The sequence below is a fragment of the Sciurus carolinensis genome, chromosome 6 (assembly GCF_902686445.1).
Source record: "Sciurus carolinensis chromosome 6, mSciCar1.2, whole genome shotgun sequence".
Lineage (NCBI taxonomy): Eukaryota > Metazoa > Chordata > Mammalia > Rodentia > Sciuridae > Sciurus > Sciurus carolinensis.
In genome coordinates this window covers 110721630-110746771 of record NC_062218.1, presented here as the reverse complement: position 1 = coordinate 110746771, position 25142 = coordinate 110721630, and the positions used below count along the sequence as shown (strand labels likewise).

The 25142-nt window shown below is 33.0% G+C and overlaps 1 protein-coding gene across 5 annotated transcripts in view; it reads left to right on the top strand.

Moving 5' to 3' along the window:
• Slc27a6 (solute carrier family 27 member 6) overlaps positions 1-22434 on the top strand; it is a 54620-nt gene extending 32186 nt beyond the window's left edge. For 3 of the 5 annotated variants that reach the window (XM_047556083.1, XM_047556082.1, XM_047556081.1), the window contains exons 6-11: positions 3164-3358; positions 10582-10672; positions 13308-13506; positions 14827-14924; positions 16967-17097; positions 21827-22429. In XM_047556083.1, the coding sequence (XP_047412039.1) occupies positions 3164-3358; positions 10582-10672; positions 13308-13506; positions 14827-14924; positions 16967-17097; positions 21827-22003 (891 nt within the window). In that variant the 3' untranslated portion in view covers positions 22004-22429. Of the gene's footprint in view, positions 1-3163; positions 3359-10581; positions 10673-13307; positions 13507-14826; positions 14960-16966; positions 17098-20595; positions 20610-21826 lie in introns of those variants that run through there. The other 2 variants (XM_047556084.1, XM_047556086.1) reach the window with 2 other exon arrangements.
• The last annotated feature ends 2708 nt before the right edge of the window (positions 22435-25142 follow it).

The following is a 25142-nucleotide window of genomic DNA, read 5'->3' as shown; positions in this document are numbered from 1 at the left end:
CAATTCTCTGTTCTTTTGATTATTTTTCCTGTTTGTTTTATCAGTACCTGAAAAGATAAGTTAAAAACAGATTTATCTATTTCTCCTTTTATTGCTGTTAATCTTGCTTTATATATTTTGACTATGTTAGATGACTAGAAATATAGGATTGCTATCATTCTGGCTAATTGGGTCTTTTATCATTATTAAATGTCCCTCTTTTTCTACAGATGTGTGTCTTTATTTATAGTCTACCATGTTTGGCATTAATGTAGTCATAATAGCCAGCTCTTGGGTTCTGAAGGTATGACATGTCTTTTCCATCCATCTATTCTTAATTTTTATAACATCTGATATTTAAGATATGTTTCTTATAATTAGCAAATAGTTAAGCTTTATATTTTCATGTATTTGGAACATCTATTCTATGTAGTATTTAGTCTGTTTATGTTTAAACTGTTTACTGATATATTTTGGCTTAAATCTTCCATCATGTTTTTCTACTTGTTTCATCCATTATTTGTCTCCTCACACAGTTTTCTTATATCCTTTTGAAATTATATTTTTATAATTTATAATTTATATTTTATAATTTATAATTTTAAATTATTTCATAACTAGCTTTTTAGATATACATTCTTATATTTTTCTTTTATTTTCCTGTTTCTCCTTGAGTGCTTTTATTCCTTTAAAGCATGCAGCATTCACTTATTCCATTCTGTCTTAAGACAGCTCTTCTCTACTTATTTGGCATTGCTAGGATTTTATAACACTTTAATTCCATTTACCTACCTTTAGTCTTTTATGTTTTTCTTATCATCTACTCTATTGCTACATATTTAAAATTCTAAGAGTAATTTTAACATTAAAGCCTCAATGTTTATTCACATGTACCAGATTTGAATTTTCTGGTCCTCCTCAGCCCTTCCAACTTTTTAAAAGAATGTTTGTTTGCTTGCTCCTGTATGACATTTTTTATTTTTCTCTTGTGTTAAAAACTTATGTTAGCATTCCATTTAGTACCCCTCTACTAAGAAAACAATTTTTTTAATGTTGTGTGATGGTAGGTTGGTTGGTGGTACTCATGAATTACATTCCAACCTAATTTTTAGAGCCTCAGATATGCTAGGCAAGTACTCTTCTACTGAGCTACATCCCCAGCCTATTTTTTAGTTTATACTTATATGAAACATGTTTTTTGTCTTTAGTTATGAATGATACTTTCACTGAATATAAAATGCTATCTTGATGATTATTTTCTTCAATATCTTAAAGATACTCTCTTATTTTCTTCAGGTTTTGTAGTTATTGTTGAAAGGTCAACCTAAGTAGTCATGCTGTCTCCTTTGAAATTGATAAACCTCTAACTGCTTTTAAAATTCCCAAAACTCTCTCTTTCTCTCATTTTTGCACATTTTTCTTCTTAGAAATTTTACCAGAAAATGTCCAAGTGTATTTTCTTGGTATTTGTTCAATCTGAGGTTTAAGAACTTGAATCTGTAGCTTGATACTTTACCATCACTTTGGAAAATTTTGTTAAAATATCTTCAGATATTATTTTTTTTCCATCTTTCTTACTATTTTATAAGACTGTTGATATGGATTTTAAAATTTCATACACTTTTTTAAGTCCTTTTATGTATTTTTCACCCTTTTAAAAAAATCTATGCCTTAATCATATCTCAGAATGAAGTACTAGAAACCTGACTGCTCCTGAATGTAATTTGTTGACATAAGGGTTGGATTCTAGAATGACTGAGGTAACATCGAGCCATTGCACTGAGGTACTTCTGAAGAGTCACTCTTTTGTATTGATCAGTTTGTGATAACAGCTCATCAGTTTCCTGCTCTGGTTTATACTTCTGAGTACCAAAGTTCTGAGGTCAGAGCAGTAAAAACACTTTAGTCATCCTCTTCTTAACTCTTCTGTTTTCAGTAGATTCCTCATCAGGAACAAGTATGTGTCTCACTGGTCTTCTCCAGAGATCAGTTCTTTAGTATTTGGCTAATGTGTGCCAAGGACAGACTCAGATACATTGTCTGAATTAGGATGTCTCCTGGTTCTAAACAAACTCCAGGCTCTCTGCTTTCCTCGTTCTTTTCTGATGCTTGCTTGACATTTTTCAGGATCATTTATTGATGGCTCACCTATAGGCTTAGATATCAATCTTATTCATTCTGCTTAGTTATGTGCCTTTTATCTATTCATTTTTTAGTCCTGCAAATTACCTCTCACTTGCTTAATTGTTCTTGAGAATTCATAAATTAAAATCTTTAAAGTCAGGCTAGTGGTGGTCAGAGAAGAAATTGAGACAAATAATATGATTAATTTATCATTTTAAATTATAAATACCAAGAAAATTTCTCTATTTTACTGTAATTGCTGATTTATCATTACTTCTGGTTATTTTGTATTACTTTTGGTGATGATGGAGGTAGCTCTGAGCAAATTTTGAATTTACTATGGCTACTCCGATAAGACATTCTTATTCCTATTTTAAGACAGTGTATAATACATGCTAATCAACAGTGTTTATTGATTATAGGACAAAATATAGTCTTATTTTTTCCCTTTGTTTCTAAAATAGGAACTAAATATACAATTGTGAGACTATTGCACATTCTAAAATAACAGTTACACATAGTTGTCATAATATTTGCAAACCAAATATTACATTGATTCTATGGCCTCAATTTATTGTTTACTCCATGTTAGGCTGCAGTACATAAGTGAAAAAGGTGTTATTATTCTTACATATGAATATGAGAATCAGAGTAAGGAGTCAATGTCTTGTTCATAATTATGCAGCTAACAAATGTAGAACTGGGAGAATAAACTCAAGTATTTTCCATGTGTTTACAATATTGTAAAAGAAATGCTTTTTCCCTGAAATATGCTTTTTTTCTTACCTGATGTCTACCAAAAGAAAAAATAGCCTTCAGCAACCTGGAATTTAGAAAGAGCTTTTCCCAGCTATGGGGAAATACAAGCTGTAATACAGTGTATTGTATTGCCAGTGTAATTTTCTTTAGCTGTTGGACTCATGATTTTTATTTTCACTTCTCTCCCATTGTTTAACACATGCAGCTTATTTCTGAGATATTTGCTGTTTACATAATAAGAATAACAAAAGAAAATGTGGGAACTGGAATTAATTACAAATAAAACCTTTTCTTCTAACAGAGAAAAGGTGAAAAGGATCATCAGGTGCGTCTGGCAGTTGGAAATGGTATACGGAGTGATGTGTGGAGACAGTTTTTAGACAGGTTTGGAAATATTAAGATGTGTGAACTTTATGGAGCTACTGAAGGGAACATTTGCTTTATGAACCACACAGGGAAAATTGGATCTGTTGGAAGAACAAATTTCTTTTACAAAGTAAGTACAACTCTTTTTTTTTTTTATAATAAAAGAGATATATTGACGTCTGTTGACTCTTTTCTAGACTCTGTGCTTGTAAATTATGGTAAATATTATCACTTCTTTTAAGTTGGGAACTTCTATAAATAAATATTGGCTGTGGGTGAACTATGATGTTATAGGTTATGGGAACCTCATTCATAGCTCATGTTTTTCCTCCATATTTTTAATATGGGGATAACGATACAATACCACTTTTAAGTTTAATGATAAGATGTCAAAGCAGTAAGCATAGGGTCCTGATGTACACTAATATTACTCTTTCTATTTTCCTTTAGTATTTTTAATCTACCAGTTCTACTTTAATTGCTTATACTACTTAAAATTATATATAGGCTTCTAATGTATGGTTCTTTAAAAATTATATCGAGATACCACTAAAATCTTAAAAGCAATGAAGGAAATCACCTTTTTAGGAGTGTTGATTGCCCAATACCAACAATGAAAAACAAGACAGTAGATGTATTTTCAACTGACATGGAGAAAATAACTGTCAAATTAAACTATATTTTATACTCAACAATAGTATTTTTTAAAAATAAAGGTGAAAATAAAGAAAACAGTCTCAAAATTTATAAAACCAAAATTGATAAAAACTCAAGAGGAAGTAAACAAATCTTCAGTGACATAGAATCTTTAAATAATACAATAAGTAAATACTGGTACTGAGCAACATATAAAGAACCAGGCATCTAAAAACTGTAAAATACCCTTATTTTCAAGCACTTACAAAACTTTAATAAAAATTACAAGGCCACTTAAGGAATTCCAACCTATCACAATGTATATGTCTGGCAAACTGTCTGGCAACAGTTGAAGTTAAAAATAAACTTTTAAAGGGACAACTAGATAATCTACGTATTTGGAAATAAAATTGTTCTAAATTGTCTTAGGTCAAAAAATCATTATGGAAAATAGAAGATGTTATGAGTCAAATTATAATGAAATATCAATTTGAAAACTCAGTTAAGAACAGCTGAAAATTAGTTAGATGGAGCTAAGTATCCATCTCTGTTAATAAAAATCAACTAAAATAAACTGAAAGAAAATAAAAGGAAGGAAATAATAAAGAACAGAAATTGATGAAATAGGAAACAAACATTTAGCAAGGAATTTCAAAAGAATTACAAATGTAATTTTTTTAAAGTAAAGAAATAGATTTTGACTGGTTACCTGTACTTTCTCTCTATCTGACAATGTTAGGAATGGAAAATGGAATATCACGACAGTTACTTTACATATTAAGACAATAATAAGTATATATTGAATGGGTTCACATCTGTACATTTGAAATTATTAGATGAATTGGAAAAATTTCTAGAAAAATACAACTGATCTGTACTAATTCAAGAATTATCTCACTACACAAAATGAATTTATACCCCAAACTTTCCCTTGGCCCAGATAGTTTCCCTATTAAGTATAAACATTTGAAGAGGAAATGATTAGAATCTTACACACTATTCCAGAAAATAGAAAAGGAGAAGAAACTTTCAGCTCACTTTCAGATTCCCAAGTTGACATGAATAGTGTAAGAAAAGAAGTTGGCTGACTGGGGGCTGTCATAGGTATACGTGCATGAAGAAAGCCTTCACTAGTCAATAATTTCTCTCCTCTGCTGTGTTTTCCTCTCTGGTGAGAGAACCCCCTACTCAAACCATTCTGAAATTGCTTGAAATGACCTTTAAGTATTCCATGATGCAAATTAAGTGCATCTGTATTCCTTGCATCCCTGGCTTTTTTAGTTTCATTGAATAAAATCTCTGTAAAATGAACAGCCCTACATCAGAGAACACCTGAAAGCAGGAAAAAAAAAGTGTTTGGTTTTTTAGTCTGTGGATTTTTTTCCAGTACCTGAAAGTAATTTACCCATATGCTTCTCATGATGCATTGACTCATTTTTTTAGACAAGCTATCTATTCAAAGCTAGTATAAATCACACTAACATTTTAAAACTAAAGAAGGTGCCAACTATTTTTATGCTTTTTGGATTATAAGAGTCTATTTGACAATTAAGAAATGTACTTTTGTTCTAAAGAAAAATACTTTTTTGGGGGCTGGGGAGATAGCTCAGTCAGTAGAGAGCTTTCCTGGTAAGCACAAGGCCCTGGGTTCGATCGCCAGCACCCCCCCAAAAAAAAATACAAAAGAAAAATACTTTTTTGGAAAATAAGTGCCAATATTACTGTTTTATATTCCTTGTATTTAATTATCTCAATTTATTACATTGTGTTTCCATTACAAATTTTGTCTTCATATTAAGCCCCCTTTGTGAAGCTGAGTCATTCCAAAGTAACATCCAATGGGAGTGAGATGAAGATGAGTTGTATTTTATATTACTCACTTGACTTCATTATAATTTTCTAATGTTTAAATTCTTCCTCTCAGACTATAATAATGTCAATAATATAAAAAATCATGATTGTCTCAAATTTATTTGGAAAACTTCTGATGTTCAACTCATTTAGTTTAGCTTTCCCCCCAAATTTGGGAATGAAAGAAGTTGTACCTATGCCATGTGGATTCTAGTGTGCTTTTATTATTTCATCCATATGTTGTTTGGTTATCTATCATGCAATCAGAAAAAAATAGTTCCAGTAATTGTTTAATAGTTAAGTAGGGAGTTTTGATAAGTATATCTCTAAAATTTAAACCCAATGGAGGCTTATGCTAACTGCTTCAGAACAGAATCAACCCCCAGATGGAGATTGTTATAAGAGAAGGAGAAAGATTAGGCGACATAGAGTTTCTATAACTCAGCTATACTCCTTATGAGCCATGCCTGCTATGTAAATGCATAAAACTCAAGGGATGGTGTCCCATTCACATCCCCAAGGCAAACAACATAAAGCATTTGTTGACAACATATTTGAGAGACAGACCCAAGAGAAAGTTAAGGACAGCCTGTACTATGACATTTACACATAGGGAAAATAATCAGGAAGGGATAACTATGAAATCCATACAGGGTCTAAACCTTGAAAAGGGAGAGAGAATAAATCTAAATAAAAGGCAGCTGAAAAATATGAATGCACATCAAAATAGCAAGTACTTCAAAATGGCCAAGAAATGTTTAGGAAAACATTTTTTCCATAGGCTCAAAAAATTACAATCTTCTCTTTAAAAATAAAATTCTAGGGAGAGGAAGTTTTATGGAAAACATAAATCAACAAAAGGAACAGAAAAGCAAATATACTCAGTTCAAAGAAAAATGAAAATATTACAAAAGTGAACACCACATTAAATGGACTGTAAACAATGTTAGGAAGCAAGATGGATTGGATTTAAGAGTTGCCCACACACAATAAATAATAAAAAGGAAGCAAATAACATAAAGCAAAATGATAGATTTTATAAACATAGACATGATCTGACATGTGCTTAGTTGGTGTTCCTGCAGAAAAGATCAAAGGGAAAATAATTATTTGAGTCATAATATAAGAAAACTTTCTTAAAGACTTGCACGCTATGTTCTAGTCAAAGTACATGGTACAGAATGATTATCAGACAAGGATATTCCAGTGAAATTATTGAACAAAATTAAAGAAAGAGAAGGAGATATTGAGGTCCAAAAAATAAGGATGTACAAAGTGAAACAGGGTTGAAAGTGAGAAATAGCTCAGGCATCTCTCTAAAAACAAGAACAAAGTCCTCAAAACCAGACAGAAAGCCATGTCTTCACCTAAGTTTTGTAGTTCTGCCAAGCTGTTCTTCAAGTGTAAAGGTGGCAGAGGTTTTCTCAAAGTTTTAAGAAATCAGAGAATGCAATACTTATCAACACTTCTCTGAAAAATTCATTAAATGAAACATTCTGGTGAACCAGAATGGAAAAGTGAACTTAGAAAGAAGGAATTACCTTCAGTTAAATGGTTGGATGGTCAGCATTTTAATCCATTTGAATACAGAGGATTGAACAGCTCCTAATTATGTCTGCAAATAGAATAGAAATATAAAACCTGACAATATAAAATAATTCAAATGCTGACTTTAGGTTAGGTGAGTTGAGAGTAGGAAGCATAAGTGGTGATTCTCTCATCTTTAATAGTGCTAAATTCATAGACACAATATGGAGATAAAATATGGGAATAATGAAAAGGCTAATTTCCTTAATATTTTCATTTTGCTCTTTTGTCATCTTAAAAGTGGGCATCTTTGCAGGGTGTGGTGGCATATATCTATTATCTCAGCTACTTAGAAGGCTGAGGCAGAAAGGTCACCAGTTCAAGGCCAGCCTGAACAACTTAGTGAGACTGTCTCAGGAAAAAAAAAAAAAATTAAAATGACCAGGAAAAGCACTTGCTTAGCATGTATGAGGCCCTGTACTATGTGTACACACACATACAGTAGACATCTTTTAGGGACAAGGAAAATTAACCCACTGCAAAATTAGGGAATATTCCACTCAAGACCACCTTCACTTTTGATATCAACTGCAATTTTCGAACTCCCTAACATCATACCTAGATTTGATAATTTGCTAAAGGACTGGAAAAACTCACTGAAAGCTACTATACTCATGGTTATAGTTTATCACAGCTAAAGGATACAGATTAAAATCAACCAAGAAGGAAGTGCATAGCACAGATCCTGGAGAGTCCCAGGGGCATAGCTTGTAGAAGTCCTGTCTCCTGGAATTGGAATGGCATTTCTATCCTGGAAATCATGTGTGAGAGTATGCCGGGAGCACTGTCAACAATGAAGCGCATCCGAGCCTGGTGTCCTAATTCTCTTGGGACTTGGTCATATTCATCTGGTTGACTGTCTATATGACTGACCTCCATTTCCTGCTTCTCAGGAAGTGAAAATGAATCATCAAAAGTCCCTACCACATCACCTTGTTCGTGTGGCTTAAAGATCCCTTGATAAACCATATTATTACTCTCTAGTTAGCTTAAATCTCATAGACAAATGAATATGTTCCTATTAAAAATACCATTGCAGGGACTTAGAGATTACCTTCCAGAAGCTGAAGGAGAAGGCCTTTTAGGGCAAAGTCAAATTCTTCTCTACACAGAGGCCCATCTCCCAGTTCTATCTCAGCTCTGCACCACTATTTGACTTTGTTACTTTAACAAGTTGCTCTTCTCTGGGCTCAGAGTCTCCTTGTGTATTTATCAAGAAAATAATTTTTGTTTTCCTTTTCCAATATATACATTTACAAATCTGAATATGTCCAGGCATATAGGGATATGGGAGAACTCCCAGGGTCATTGTATATACGTGTGGGTGGACCCAACAGTTCTGGGGAAGCCATTTACATGGCTGTTATGAACAGGAGTCCCTGCCATGGTGCTTTGGACAGGTACATATGCAGGTACTTTCAGGCAATTTTAAAGTGTGGCATCTCCTTTTATTTATGTTATTATAACACAGTCATTGTAATCTCATGGTGACCTGTTAAAGGCAAGAAAAAAAAATGGAGATGCTTCTGGCTGAATGTTAATGCTGGGCCTAGGCCACTTCTAGAAGATGCTGTCATATGTTTAATTTCACTTGAATTATGAAATTATCCAATGTCTCACCGTCAAGTCCTCTATATCTGATAGCAGTCACATTGAACAGTGATTTGTTGTGGAATGAATCTCACCCATGCACATCATTGCCAAGTTAATCTAAAAGCAATAACACTAAAGCTGATATCACAAGGTGCTAGAAAAATGGTCAAAAATATAAAGCATGCTGAAACAGGAGAGCAAAAAATGAGTAATGAACAGAGCTCTATTGTTTGATCAAGATACTGGCATTTCCAGAACTTCTGCACTCTTTCTTTCTACCAGCAATTAGGCAAGTGGCCAATATCCAGTTATTCCAATTACAGACAAAGACCAACAAGATACGAGCTTGAATTCCAATCATCTGTATCTCTAGAACAACTATAATATTTGCTCTGCTGCCTCTTCCATTGGCTCTAATCTTAGAAGTATAATTAGTATACTTATTAGCATAATACTAATTTCTACCTCATAGAGTATTTTGATGCTTATATGAAATACAGCCCTCAGCATAGTGTTTTGCTCAATTGATATTAGTTGCTCTGGTTTATATTTTAATTCAAATAGCAAATTGTGATTCTTGTTATGCCCTGATTTTACCAAGCTCAAAATGTTTGTGTTTAATCTTTTTTTGTGTGTGTGTGTGATGCTGGGAATCGAACCCATGGCCTTGTGCTTGCAAGGCAAGCGCTTTACCGACTGAGCTATCTCCCTAGTCCTGTGTTTAATCTTGATACTAAAGGATACTGTTACATTAACTTTCTAATCTTATTTATCTTTTCACAGTCATTTTCTATTTATTAATTTCTCTTTTCCTCCTACTCCCCCCCCCCATATCGGTCTTTCCTTACTACTTTCTCTTACTTCATTGTATGACCTCTATATTAGTTGACTATCTTCTAATTCAGTTTAAGAAGATTACGTGCTTTACTGGTCAGTAAAACCTCAGTTCTTATGTATAAAATGAGGGGTTACACTGAACCCATCTGTAGTTCTCTCCCAGGATCACATTTAGTGGACCTATGTGTCAGTGTAACATGGTAACATGGACATTACGGGAGCAGAGTAGCTAGAAATATTGGAAATGAAGGGAGACACCAATGTGATGAGGTCGTTCTAACAAATTTGTCATCTCTGACCCCAATGGTCTACAGACGTCAAATGTTAATTTAGGAACAGTAGTGTAGAAGGCCTTGCGGGAAGGCCAAAGCAGTTGTGAACTGGTCATACCTTTTAGGCATTTGGTCAGCTTTCTAGAGACTGTGAGGAAAAAATAAGCAACAAAATCCTGGCATTCATGTAGATCATATTTTAGTGCTGTTGAATCTTTTTTTTTTTTTAAGATGTTTTGAATGACTGCACAAATGATCCCTTCACCTATAGTTAGCAGAGTATGTAATTAAACGCATAAACTGCTCTGTATCCTGACATCACCCATTCATGCTTAAAATTTAGTAGTAGTTTCTGAGACAAAGTGAAACACAAAGGAAATGAAAGTAAAAGACAGAAAACATGCTATTTACTAATACCTTCAATTGTGATTTTCAAATATTAATTTTTCATCAGTAAAAGTGACTTGTTTTAATAAATTCATATTCTAATTATTTATTTCAACTGAGGATAAGATCTACTACCAGTGGATGTACATGAATAACTAAATATTTTGTTTTCTTGATTTTGTTTTTACAGCTTTTTTTCAATTTCCACTTGATAAAGTATGATTTTCAGAAAGATGAACCTTTGAGAAATGAACAGGACTGGTGTAGCCAAGTAAAAAAAGGTAAAACTCATATTTTGAAGAAATCTCATGAAGGAGGGTTTCTAGCCTCTATAATTATTATTGAAGTTAGGAAAGAATCACTAGTTCTAATGAGTAGTTTTACTTATTTAGAAATTCAAGGCAGATGGAAAGATTAAATTATTAAATATTAAGAGTCCTCACTGAGTTACTCAGATGAAAAATTATTAAAATTGAAATTGGTTCATATTTTTCTTAATTCATCATCTCTAGTTTGTAATATTGGCATATGTCTAATATCCTATACCACCAAATAATATTAAAAATAATTTGTGTATCTTCCTGGACACAGTGAGAAGTCAGACCAGCTTGGATTCAAATTTGGGTTCTTAAACTTAGAAACCGTGCAACTCTGGGCAGGTTAATAAATCTGAGTCTCAGTTTCTTCCTATGTAAACTACAGATAACAATATCTATTACATGAAGCTGTTTTTGTCAATTAAATGAGATGGATGTTTGTAGATCCATGTGGCTCATTACCTTCTGCCTCTTCCCTCCCTTTTTCTCCCCTCCATTTCTCTCCTATCCTCCTTTCCTCTGCCCTTCTTGTCTCTCCTCTCTCACTTCCCTCCTCTCTCAAGATGGACTTTCTTATAATTTTAGGTTAGGAATTTTAATGAAATCAAGTGTCCCAATTAACTGAATAGAATCAAACTAGAAAATAAATGTGCACTCACAATTGTTTAGCGATCTAAATAAATCAGTCCAATATTACTATTTATTGCCTCAAACTACATTTCAGAGATGACTTCCTAAATGTTTACTTCAAATGTGTAAAAAATGGTTACAAACCCCTCCCCATCCATTTCTGTTAGCTGACAGATTGAAAAAGTAAGATTTATTTATTAAAAAGCAAACCTTGAAGATTTCTAAATTTTAAGCCTGAGGAGTATTTATCTTGAGTTTCTCTAATTCAACTCTTATAGTCGAAGAAAAAAGAAGTTTCTGAAGAGATTGTAAAGAACTTAAATACCTTTATTTAGTATGTCTTATTACAATTACAACAATATCAGGTTTTGGAACTTAAAAAGCTGATTGACCCCAAATATCTGGTTCACTCTTTTGAAATTCTCATTAAGAGCTACTTGATATATTTTTCATTAGGGCAATGTGTCTTACAATGCAAATTATGCCTAAAGAGGAAAGATATAAATACACCATAACCTATGTAAGAACATGCAATAATTAGTTTGTCCAAGAAGAAACTGATACCTGTGTCCTAGAAAAGACAAAAAAAGGACATACGTTTTAAGGTATACATGAGAGTCTTGGAAAAGTCAGAAATATAGGGAATACGGACCAACAGAATAGAGGGTGGACATGAAGCTTTAGAATCTAATGGGCCTGGTTATAAAAGTAAACAAAATTCTCAAACTCCTATCTTTGATAGCTGTATGACTTTGGACAAATTACCTTTTCTGTCTCAGTTTCTTCACCTATAAAATGAAGGGCCTTTCTTGCAGGTTTGTGATGAGGACTAGATGGGGTATGTAACACTCTCAGAGTGGTGACTGGTACCCAGCGCATGCTCGTAGGTCTACCCGTGGTGATGATGATACTGATGGTGTTAGTGCTGACAATGATGTTGCAAATAAGAATGAAACAGCTGTTGTTGAAGCAGAGAAGGTGGCATGTGTACCCTTGGAAACCAAAATTTCCACAAGAGTAAGAGGAAGAAAGGTGATAAAATGCAAGAAATTGCTCTACACTTTGACAGAAGGCAACCCTGTCTAATGTATCAGGTAGTCCTGCAATGATTTACAGCAGACAGAGCTAGGGACCTTAAAGACTTCTGGGCAGTGATTGATACTTTCATCTTATCTTCTTACCAAACTTTTTTAGAAGTAGCTTTTACCTTGCAGATTGCTGAACAAAATCTTGATTAATTTAAATAAGTTTTATTGGAAAAATTTTTTCAAATAATGTGTCTAAATATAATTGGAACTAAACAGGTGTCATGAGATGGAAGATCTTTTCAATCTTTCATTTCTTTTTTACCAAGGAGTTCCACAATAATATCCCAGAAGAATAAGTCATTTTCTTAAATTTATAATAGCATGGCAATAAGATCGGAGAGAGCAACTTACACAAAAACCTTAATTTGAGTTCAAGGTCTATTTCTTTCTTTGATTTTCACAACCTCACTTCCCTGGGCTCTATTTCATTTCCTCTAAAATAGATACCATGACATCAAATTCAAAAGATTTCTGCATAGAATAAACTAGTTGACCATTGCAAAGAGCTCTTGGTGAAAGTTCAGTAAATATTGCTATCATCATTTTATTAAAATGATTAGTAGAGTTTTATTTAATTGTCAATATTGTCTGTATGAAAATCTATAAAATCTAAAGTAAGAATAGTCTTTTGTCTGTCAATTCAGAAAGTAAAGAAGTTTTAAGCATCTTTCCTTGATATTCAGCTCCCTTTTTATTGTTTTTTTTATAAAGTGGTGTGTTTGTGATAATCTGAAAGGTTGTACAGGAGGCAGGTGCCAAAGGTAAGTGATGTCAAGTAGAATAAAGTTCAAAGGAAAGCGAGATGTGATTTAGATACCTGAACAGTGTATGTAACAATAGTTTTAATCGGATAACTGCAAAATTGCCCTTTTGTCTTTCAGGAGAACCTGGACTTCTCATTTCTCGTGTGAATAAAAAGAATCCCTTCTTTGGTTATGCTGGGTCTTATAGGCACACACAAAATAAATTACTCTTTGATGTTTTTAAGAAGGGAGATGTTTACTTTAACACAGGAGACCTAATGGTCCAAGATCAGGAGAATTTCCTTTATTTTTGGGACCGTATTGGAGATACTTTCAGGTATGGACCACCATTGCATGCCCAGCTTGTTCTGGAATTGTGAAGCATGTGTCTATGGAAACATCAGAGACCACATGCTTGTTAGCTTTCAGGGCAGACAGAGCCCTTTTATCTCCATAATGCCTTCCCATTTAAAACTTTGTCAGTCATCTGTTTCTAGACTAAACCATAAATGCATTTCTTGGCTCTTGGGGAGGTATTAGGTATTGAACTTAGTGGCACTCAAGCACTGAGCCACACCCCCAGCCCTATTTTGTATTTTATTTAGAGACAGGGTCTCACTGAGTTGCTTAGCATCTTACTTTTTCTGAGGGTAGCTTTGAACTCGAGATCTTCCTGCCTCAGCCTCCCTAGTTACTGGGATTACAGATGTGCACCACCACACCTGGTCAATAAATTTACTTTTGATGTAAAATTTTATAATTATTTTAATGAATTAACTAAGTCCAAATCAATGAGCTCTCTTTTGGAATAGAAGACTGACACATGTGACATCTAAGTGGTAGGGTTAAAACAGAAAACCAGTTTAGTCAAATATGGTCTAACTCTTAATATGATGATACAGTATTGAAAAAGAAAAATTCCATTTCTTCTATTTCCTTTTCCTTTTTTAGTTCCCTAAAATCATTTTAGGCCTCTAAAATTATTTTACTTTACTAAACAATGACCATAGAATAGTGAAGACATATAGTAAATATTTAACAAATATTTTAAATGAATAAACAATTTACTTTTATTTTCTTGCCTTTATGTGTCATGTTATAAGCTCACTTTATATAAAATTATTTGAATTAAAATAAAATAATTATTCATGTGAATTAAAGGAAATTAAGGAGTTAATACTTAGGAACCAAAGTCAGTATATTAAAAGACAGCTATAACTTTTTTGTCAATTCTTTATATCATTCACACTAGAGATAGAAAAGATTTTATACTTATTTTTTAACAAAATAAAGATTTTTGTAATGACAATCTTCATTATTATTTTGTTTTGATGAAAGATTATAAAATGCTTAATGGGCTGAGGTTATAGCTCAGTTGGTAGAGTGCTTGCCTCACATGCACAAGACCCTGGATTCAATCCCCAGCACCACACACACAAAAAAATGCTTAATAATGAGTAACTTATACCAACAAGATCTAGATAAAGTAACTTTAACCAACATAGAGATGCTGATTTTGTTCAATTATAATCAAAGTACTTTCTTAGAAGCGCTTTTAGTTTTGAAAAGTATAGCAATTTTGGTTACTAGATGTTTGCGTGGAGCCAAATACAAGGCACTAAAACTAAAACTAGGTGCCCATTTGTCTTTCATTTAGATGGAAAGGAGAAAATGTTGCAACCACAGAGGTCGCCGATGTTATTGGGATGTTGGATTTCATACAGGAAATAAACGTCTATGGTGTAGCTGTATCAGGTATGAATACATCAGGTTTGGAAGGACTCTGAATGGTATGCACAACTGTTCCTTAGTTTTGAAATTATTTTACTACTGTGATTTTCATTTACTAAAATAAATAACCTATGTCTTAACAAGTGGTACCCTTGATTAAGCTAACAAATTTCATTGACACATCAGAGAAAAGTTGCCAAGTGAATCTTAATGTCTGTATGCATTTTCTAAAGTTTTTTTTATAATTAGTTATACATGACAGCAGAATGCATTTGGACACATCCTATGTAAATGGAGTATAACTTCTCATTCTTCTGGTTGCACATGATGTAGAGTTACACAGGTCGTGTAATCATATATGCACATAGGGTAATAATGTCCAATTCATTCTATTATCATTCTGTGTGCATTTTTAAACAGAGTTTGAATATTCTGGTTAGTGACTCCCTGCTTGAAAATAATTGAAGCTCCTCAATAATCTTATTTTTCTCTTTATGATTGCTGTTCATACATACCACTGAACAAAAACGTTCCAGTGTAAAGGCTTAGAATGACTTGTACTTAAGGTGGGGCTCTTTAAGAATTATTTTAAAATTTGTATGACCTCATTGTCTTTATAAATATGTGTGCGAGGATCATCTTATGGTGGTAAAAATGGAACATAAAAGTAACTGATTTAGAGTCACAGAACAGACATCCCCCTTCAGTCTTTTTTTTTTTTTTTCCTTCTTCTTTTCTAACAAATCACAGTAATTTCTGGATAGTGCTTGTGGGTGGAGGGGATACCAGGAGTGGCAAAGCCGTGGAAGGGAATATTTATTTAATAAATAGCCAATAGGTGTTGGAGAAATGTTCTGGGATGTTTTGACCCCCTATAAAGATCTGTAGATGATATGATATGCAGTATACAATATATAGAATTAATTATGGATATGCCAGTTTCTAGTTTCTTAACTTAAAAATGTGCCCTTAATTTTTTTGAGTTAATGCTCAAAATGTATACCTCTGCCAGAATATTTATTTTCACCTTCAAATGAATGTTTCTTTCTTTTTCTTTTTTTTTTTGACAAAAAGTATAAATATATTTTTAAGTTGACTGAAAATGTCACATCAACAAAGATGACATAAAGCAATACTTTGCTAAATGAGGACACCTATGACAAACTGGTTAGTGGGTGCCATCAACTCAAATATGATATGAACCAGCCAGGACACAGAAATCCTGTAGAGGCCACCTCTAATGGACATGATTCAAAAGATGTACATGATGTTAGTGACACAGAGCTTATCAGACTTCGAACATAAGGAAATAAGCCAACCATCCTAAGCAAGAACTATATTATCTTTCTGTCTTTGTTGTAGAAAATTACATTTCAAAAATTATTGCCATATGATTAACTAATCAAAGAATACTTAGCCAAACCAACCAACAAACAAAAGCAAAGTATATCAAGAAGGAACTATGGCTGCAGGTATGAAAGATGGTGGAATGAGGCAGACATCGTTACCCTATGTACATGTATAAATACACAAATGATATGAATCTACATCGTGCACAACCATAGAAACGAAATGATGTACCCCATTTGTGTACAATGAATCAAAATGCAGTCTGTAAAATAAAAAAAAAATTAAAATAAAAAATTAAAAATAAATTACTGATCCAAGAAATTAAAGAAAAAGGAAAAGAGGGGGAAAAAAAAGGAACTATGAAATGTGTCAGTCATTTAACTAATTTAAGTAATAAGTTACTTGTACATAGGAAAGTTCTTTCTTAATATAGGGTGCAAATTATAGGTAGTTAATGGTATTTTCCATTCAATCTATTTCATTTCCGTCGTGTGGACAATTCAGGATAAATTCTGGCCTTTCCTATTCATTTATTTCTAGAGGTTGAGCCTGTTCTCAGGGAAGGAGGCAGCCTCATTCATGCTACTGTTGCATTGTTACTGCTACAATGGATTTAATGTCTCTTCATATCTATGTGGATGTGTATGTAACAGGTCTATTTTTAACAATTCATCTAATATTTATATAATTGATTGTAGTTCCAACCTTTTTTTCAGGTTATGAAGGAAAAGCTGGAATGGCTTCTATTATTTTAAAACCAAATAAATCTTTAGACTTAGAAAAAATTTATGAACAAGTTGTAACATCTCTACCAGCTTATGCCTGCCCACGATTTTTAAGAATTCAGGTAATTTTACAATCTAAATTTACTATCAGATTTGAGGCCAGGAAACCAGGAGGTAGTTAGGAACAAAAATCATGTGGTAGCCTTTAGGTAATATGTGCACTTTTCATATTGTAAAGTTTCAAGAGTAATGAAAAGCATAGGAATACACAGCTGATGCAAATCAATGCCATGTTTGAAGCTCAAATAGGAAGGAAACATGGTGAAATGCTAGGATGTATTTGTCTTTAGCTTTATTGTAGAATTACTCCCTTCCTCTTCAGTTGGGACCTGAGAGCAAAGTGATGGTCCCAGTGAAGGTGACAAGCAAAAACCTCATCTTGAATATATCTTGCGAATACATTCAGTGCCATTTACCTAGAATTAGTTTCCATCAAGCCAACATCAAGGTGTCTGCAGAATGTGTGCAGAACCTGAAGGCAATTGGCTTGAAGCAATCCTGCTTTTAATCCTATCATTCTGTTCAAACCCCCACTTCCTTCTGTTTTGGAAAATTCTGAATTCATTTGTTTTAGGATGAGTGTTCTTTTATTGGGCTACCAGTATAAAGAAAAAAAGAATGTACTAGGCTACTGGTAATTTCACTTACTCATTTATTCAAGCATTTATTTATTTATTTAATCTTATGCCTCAAACTCAATTTCTCAAAGTTAGTACACTCAATCACATAGACTTTTTCTGACTACATTTATTATATCTCTATTAGATCCCTGATGGAGAAGTAGATAGTATCATATTCTTATATTGTTTTTGGAGGGAGGTTTCCTGGGGATTGAACTCAGGATCACTTAACCATTGAGTCACATCCCCAGCCTGTTTTTATATTTTATTTAGAGACAGGGTCTCCCTAAGTTGCTTAGGGTCTCACTAAGTTCCTGAGACTGGCTTTGAACTCATGATCCTCCTGCCTCAGCCTCCTGAGGCTGATGATTTACAGGAATGAGCCACTCTCTGTCTCATATTCATTTTTTTTTTTCTTTTTTTGTTTTTTTGGTGCTGGGGATCGAACCCAGGGCCTTGTGCTTACAAGGCAAGCACTCTACCAACTGAGCTATCTCCCCAGCCCCTCATATTCATTTTTAAAGCATTTGTCAAGCAATCTTCACAGCCAAGCCAGTGCCGTCCAATGGGACACTGATCTGAACTCTCAAAAGTACATAACCTATTTGTATATTTTTTAGAGTTTTATAGACATGAGCTCAGATTATTTTCATAACAATCCACTCTAACACTAAATGCCAGGAATATGTTTTAATTGAAAATTTTATTAAGATAGCTGTACATTCCTTTCCAGTTTTAAGAATTAATGTAGAGAGATACTGTATCTTTTACCCAGTTTACACAGTCACAACTGTCACAACCAGGATATTGACATAACCCACCTATGCTAACAAATTTCTCCTAATTTATTTGTACACATACATGTTGTGTGCTATTTTCTATCCACTCTTACTATCTTCATAGCTTCCTGCATCCATGACCACAGTGAAGATATGAATAATCCCAGCACCACAGGGACCCTTTGTGCTGTCCTTTTATAACCACACACAACTCCCTCCTGTCCCTTCCCAACCTACCCCATAAGTAACACATTTTGATAGAATAGGAAGCTGATAGTGCAAATAATATTTTAAGCAGTTTTCCTCTGGGGCAACTCAAAAATTCACTTTCATTAAGCAGAAGAAATATTTTGGCATAGGACTTTTCCAGGAGACTAAATCAGCTTGGCACAGGTTTAGAAAGTATTTTAATATCAAAATTGTCTAAAAAGAATGCAGACTATGACTGTCATGTTTATTATAGTATTTTTTGTAGGTAGCCCAAAACCCAATATTTAATCAGCAATCAAAATACTTATTAAATGAATTATAATAATAATAATAGTCTGATAAAAGTATTACAAAAGTAAGTTGCCTCTGAAAATGCATAAAACATTTATCATTAAAAATCTAGTCCAAGTTTTTTTAAGAGGACTTTTTTTGCCAATAATTTACTTTTTATTCTTATTTTTCATGCTAGGGATAAAAACTAGGACCATCCAAATGTTAGGCAAGTGTTCTACCACTGAGTAATGTTCCCAGGCCCCCATAGTTCGAAAGTGTGATAATGCTCAGGTACATGGGGACAAAATTCACATGGTCATTTCAATCTACTTGTGGAAACACAAATTGTGACCTATCTAGAAAATTACTTGTTAGTAAATGATCAGACTCTTAAGAGTTGGCAAATCTTTTGATTTAGTGATTTCACTTCTGGAAATTTATTCTTAGAAAGTGATAAAAGATGCACAAATGTTACATATGAAGAGGTCTTTCAAAGTTTTATTAAAAATAATAAAATTCCATATTATCTACAAACTCAAAAATAAAGACAAAGATAACTAAAACATGATAATTAGGTGCAATCTTATAAAATCAGTTTTAAATTTATTTTCTTATTGATAGAAACATAAAAAATACTATATACTAATGGGGTACCATATGATGTTTTGATTCAAATATGCCTTATGTAATGTTTAAATGAAGTTAAATACCTCAATGACCTCATTTATTCTTTATTTATGGTGAAAATTATTTTTCTTTGAACATTTTTTAAAATTTTCTGAAATATACAGTATAGTTATCTATAGTCACCCTACTGTACATGAGCACACTAGTGCTTCTTGCTCCAAATTAACTGCCCCAGCACACACTGATCAACCCTTCCCATCACTCCAACCTCTCTCTCTCCTCAACCTCTGGTAACCACCATTCTGCTTTCAACTTCCAGATCAAATGCTTTTAGACACTACATATTAGTGAGATCATGTGGTAGTTTCCTTTCTGTGTCTGGCACATTTCACTTAAAATAATGATCTCTGTGTTGTCCAAATGACAGGATTTCATTTTTTTTTTTTTTATGGCCGAATCATATTCCATTGTGTGTGTGTGTGCCACATTTTCTTTGTCCATTTATCAGTTGATGATTCTGGTTGTTTCCTTGTCTTGGCCATTGTGAACAGTGCTGCAATGAATATGGAAGTACAGCTGTCTCATCAATACACTGATTTAATTTCCTTTATACACATGCCCAGTAGTATGTAGCTCTACTTATGATTTTTTGAATAACCACCATACAGTTTTCTGTAACAGCTGAATTAAACATTATCACCAACAGTGTGCAAGAGTTCCCTTTCCCCCACATCTTTTCCAGCACTTGTCATTTTCAGTGGTTTTGATAATACCTGTTCTTACTGATTAAGGTGATTACTCAGGGAGGTTTTAAACTGCACTTGTCTGATGATTGATGCTCTTCAGCATTTTTCATATAGCTGTTGAACATTCACATGGGTTCTTTTGGTAAATGTCTATTTATATCGATTGCCCATTATTAAAAATCAGGTTATTTATTTACTGCTATTAAGGTTTTAGAGTTTCTTATATACTCTGGATACCAACCCCTTGCAAATATTTTCTTCCATACTATAGATGTCACTTCACTGTTGTTTCCTTTGTTTCACAGGTACTTTTTTTGAGGTAATCCCATTTGTCTGTTTTTGCTTTTGTTTCCTCTCCATTTACAGTATTGTTCAAAAAATTTTTCCCCATTACAGTGTCTTGAAAGTCAATTTTTAAAATACAAAATTGAAGAGAGTTATATAGCTTAGGAAAATATACCTTATATAATATCGAATATTTTAAAGTGAAGAACACTTAATGGTATAATTATGATGAGTTTCTAATTTTTTTTTTGAGAAAGGGAAAAATGACATGTGTACCTCTATGGTTACATCTAATTCTGTGAAGACAGTTGTGGTTGAGGCAGGGAAAAGGATGCAAGGAAGGCTGGGAAGGCAGTTGACTCTTGAGTTAGTCCTTAAGGATGAATAAAATGACCAAGTTGCTCATAGAATATTCCTTGGGGTATATGGATCTTGACAAGTCATCTCATTTCAGCAAAGTTGTTTTCCATATTTGCAATTCTCCAAAAGGGATAAACTTATATCCTTTAAAAACCTTTAAAGCAGTGATTCTTAAAACTTTCTAGATTCATAGCACCTGGGATGTCTCAGTAAATTTTGTTAGGCATTCTTGGGTCAAAAAGAAAATGTCTAAACACTCATTTATTGGCTAATTAGGTCGAAATAAACATAAGTATTTAGGTCTAACAAATTAGTAGTCATTTGAAAAAGTAATGAATATTAAATTTTAATAAAACCTTTTACCTTACTTCCAAATAACCACAATGACTAATTAAGGAGAGGTAAGTTAGGCTCTACACAATTCTTTAAACTTAGATTGGACTAGACAGGTTCGGACTGGTTCTTAGAGTATTCTGCCTCATATAACAGATTTTGTGTACTTATATCAGAAATTGATGTCTATATAGCTTTTAACTCCTCTCTTCAGAAAGTATTCTCTGTACATAGCATTGTACTGACATTGAATTAAATGTTAAGCTGTGTGTTTTAAACATACTTATAAAAAGTTTTTTGAATATGTTCATAATTCTTATATATTGAATGAGTTAATATTTGAATAAAGTTTACATGTAAATGAAACTAAACATTTAAAAATTAAGCAAAGCATTTTAAATTTTTAATATTAAATTATTAGTAAATATACAGAGGATATTAGATATAAAATGTTATAATTAAACATTACAGTCTATGGTGATAAATATTTTATTTTTCTATAATATCTATTATAAACAGTAATATGTTTTCCCACTCATCCTGGCAATTATTTTATAGGAAAAAATGGAAACCACAGGGACATTCAAGCTACAGAAGTTTCAGTTGGTGGAAGAAGGATTTAATCCTCTGAAAATTTCTGATCCACTTTATTTTATGGATAACTTGAAAAAATCTTATGTTCCATTGACCATAGAACTTTATAATCAGATAATGTTAGGGAGGATAAAACTTTAAGCTTTTGTATACATGGAATTTTCGTGTACTTTGCTAGGAAGACTGAGAGAGAGTACAGATACTCCTTGACTTACAATGGGATTATGTTCTGATAAACCCATCATGAATTGGAAATAAATAAAAATACATTTAATACACTTAATCTATCAAACATCAGCTAGAAGCTGTATATATGTGAATCTTCACTCTGAAATAGGTAAAAGTGACTAATTATTAAGCGCATGCTTTGTTTCCTTAGAATGATTTTTTAATTTAGAAAAACATTTGCTTTAATAGATATAAACTCTAGTTGACTTTTATCTATTTGGGGATTTTCAGTGTATAACTAAATATTTGTCTTGATATTAAATATTTTAAATAGTAAATAAGCAGTTAACCATTTAGACAATCATTGAGAAGTAAAGTTTCTAATGTAAAGTTTCTAATTTTTAATAAATGTTTAGATTTTATTGAAATATTTTATTTTTATGTGTCCTATAGCTCAATAAAATCATCTTCGTTAATATGTTTTGAGTCTTTGTAAATTTTGAGTTAAAGGAAACTACTTGGATGCACTCATGTCTCCTTTATCTTAAAATCACATGAACATTACAGAAGAAATGTAAAAATACAAAAGAACAGATCAGGAAAGCTGGTATGAGAAATAGAAAGTCTGGTGGTCCATTTTCAGAATATAGTATTCTGCATTAATTGGCCAATTTTAGCCCTGCCCTTTTGCCCACTCTAATTTTAAAATTAGTCAATTGCATAGATTGTCCCACTGAGTCCTCCCATCAGGGTGAAGGGCAGCACTGCATTAGGTTAGAAATACAAGCCGGTGGACTGCCAGCCCAGGCAGGCTTGCTGGCAAAGTTCCCTAGCCCGCCCTTCTGCCAGAAGTAAAGTTTTGCCTTGCTCACCTACTTTTAAGCACAAATTTGATTCTTGCCACACCTCACTATATCTAACACTGGTAAGCCTAAAGCATTTAGGATTTTTTTGGAAGCTACATAAATGGGATCAATTTAACTATAAATTTCAACAGAACTTTAGGAACTACTAATAATATAGGGAAATAAGAGACCAGACTAGAACCCTGGGAGTATCACCAAGTTCAAAGAGAGAAAGGGCTACAAGTTTGAGGAGGTTTTCAAGTGGTAACTGGAAAGTCCATCATAAGCACAGTGTAATGAGTGCAGTTGGGGTTTGATTTGTCCTTCACAGGTTCAAGAGCTGGGAGGTTAGTCCCTAGTGGGACAGTATGGAGGTGGACATTGGGGGAACCATTCTCAGAAAGGATTAATGTAGTTGTCATGGGTTAGTTCTTGCAATAGTGGGTTGTTGAAAGACAGACCACCCCATGTGCTTGGCTTTTGCATAAAACCCTTCCCTTCTCACTTTGCCATGTTATGATGCAGTCACGGTGATCCTCACTAGAGGCCAGACAGCTAAACAACTTACTTACAAGTACACATCATCAGGTATTTTTTTATAGCCACAGAAAATGCATTAAGACAAATGGTATTGTGGAGCTAGACTGACAAATGCAATAATACCAAGCAAAATGCCCCTGTATCCCAAAGATTAGCTCCCTGTACACCAAAAGAAAAGTTTTCCTTACTTCTCGTTGTCACCCACATGCTTAAGAACTCACTTTGGTTGGAACCAAAGTTGTAGGGAGTTCATTTTTATCATTGGAAAGCATATGTTATAAAATTTAAAAACTTTTAAATGCAAATTTTTACCACAAGTAGCATGTAAATACAATGTGGAACTTTAGAATGAAGAAATACTGGAAAATAAAATCAATTTTGCCAAAATCAGAAATTTTTAAATATGGAGCTACAAACACTTTCATAATTTATCATAAATTTAAATATAAAAGAAATTCAACTATTCCCATGTACTAATATACAAATTAAAATGTACTAATTTATTAAAATGTATTAAGTGAATGTTTAAATTGATATTTGATTTTCATTTTAGTGATTTGACCTATTAAGAAGTTTTTTTGTCTTTTTTTTTTAGTCTATAGGTGTTCTTTAGATATTAGAAATGAGCTACCATGTTTCTACTAATTTCTAGTTCTTTAAAAACTTGGAAGACTAGGTCATGAAAGTAAACTGGTCATGCATGTATCAACCTTTTACTATGACTTCTTCCAAATCCATTGCAATTAAAGGCAAAATGTTTTGGAAAGACCCATCCATTTAAAAAGTATGTGTGAGGAGTAGGGGAGAGTCTGTCATAAGTGATGAAACATTGTGGGAAATCACTGGAAAATAAAAAAAAAAGAAAACAGATGAGATTAGATTTAATACACCCCCCTGGAGGTAGCTATTTTATGTATATGTAGATAGATAGATACAGATATATATTTGAATGTGTTTTATATATTCATGTATATAACATGACAGGTACTCAGGATACACTGATAAGCAAAATCAAGTCTACAGACTGAAGGTGGAAGACATTAAATAACCACATAAAATCTGGAATTGCAAATATGACTAATTAGATTAGTAGACAAAGGGGGGGAGAATAAAGCATGAAAAACAGGCAGCTGTAAATTACTTCAAAGGCAAAAGAAATGCCAATCACATAGTAAACCCTCATAATGACCAAGATAGGGCTCTGTGTAATTATCAAGACACTTAATTACAGTAAATTGAGGCCTTTTCTCTGTTTATTGAAAACTTCTATTAGCAGAAAACATAGGTTGTAAAATAAGCAACAAAAGTGAACTTAAAAATTTCTAAAAGACAATAAAGTTTTCAAATATCTAGACTGAGGAAAAAACAACTAGATACCAGGGAAAATAGTTGTCACATTTGTAATATATAAAGAATACTTAGAGGTTAGTTCTGTGGCACATGCCTATAATTCCAGCTACGAGTGGGAGGTCAGCCAGGGCTTCTTAGACCTGTTCTCAGAATTTTAGAAAGGCCTGGGGATGTACATCAGTGGTTCATACCCAACACAAAAAGAAAAAAAAAGGCAAAATAATTTTATGGAAAAGCATGAAAATAGGCAATTTAATAATACGAAAATTAAAAATTAATTTGCTCAATCACTTAATATACCCCCATAGAGGTAGATATTTTATATATGTGTAGATAGATACAAAAATTAAAAATTCAGTTGCCCAATCATTTAATAT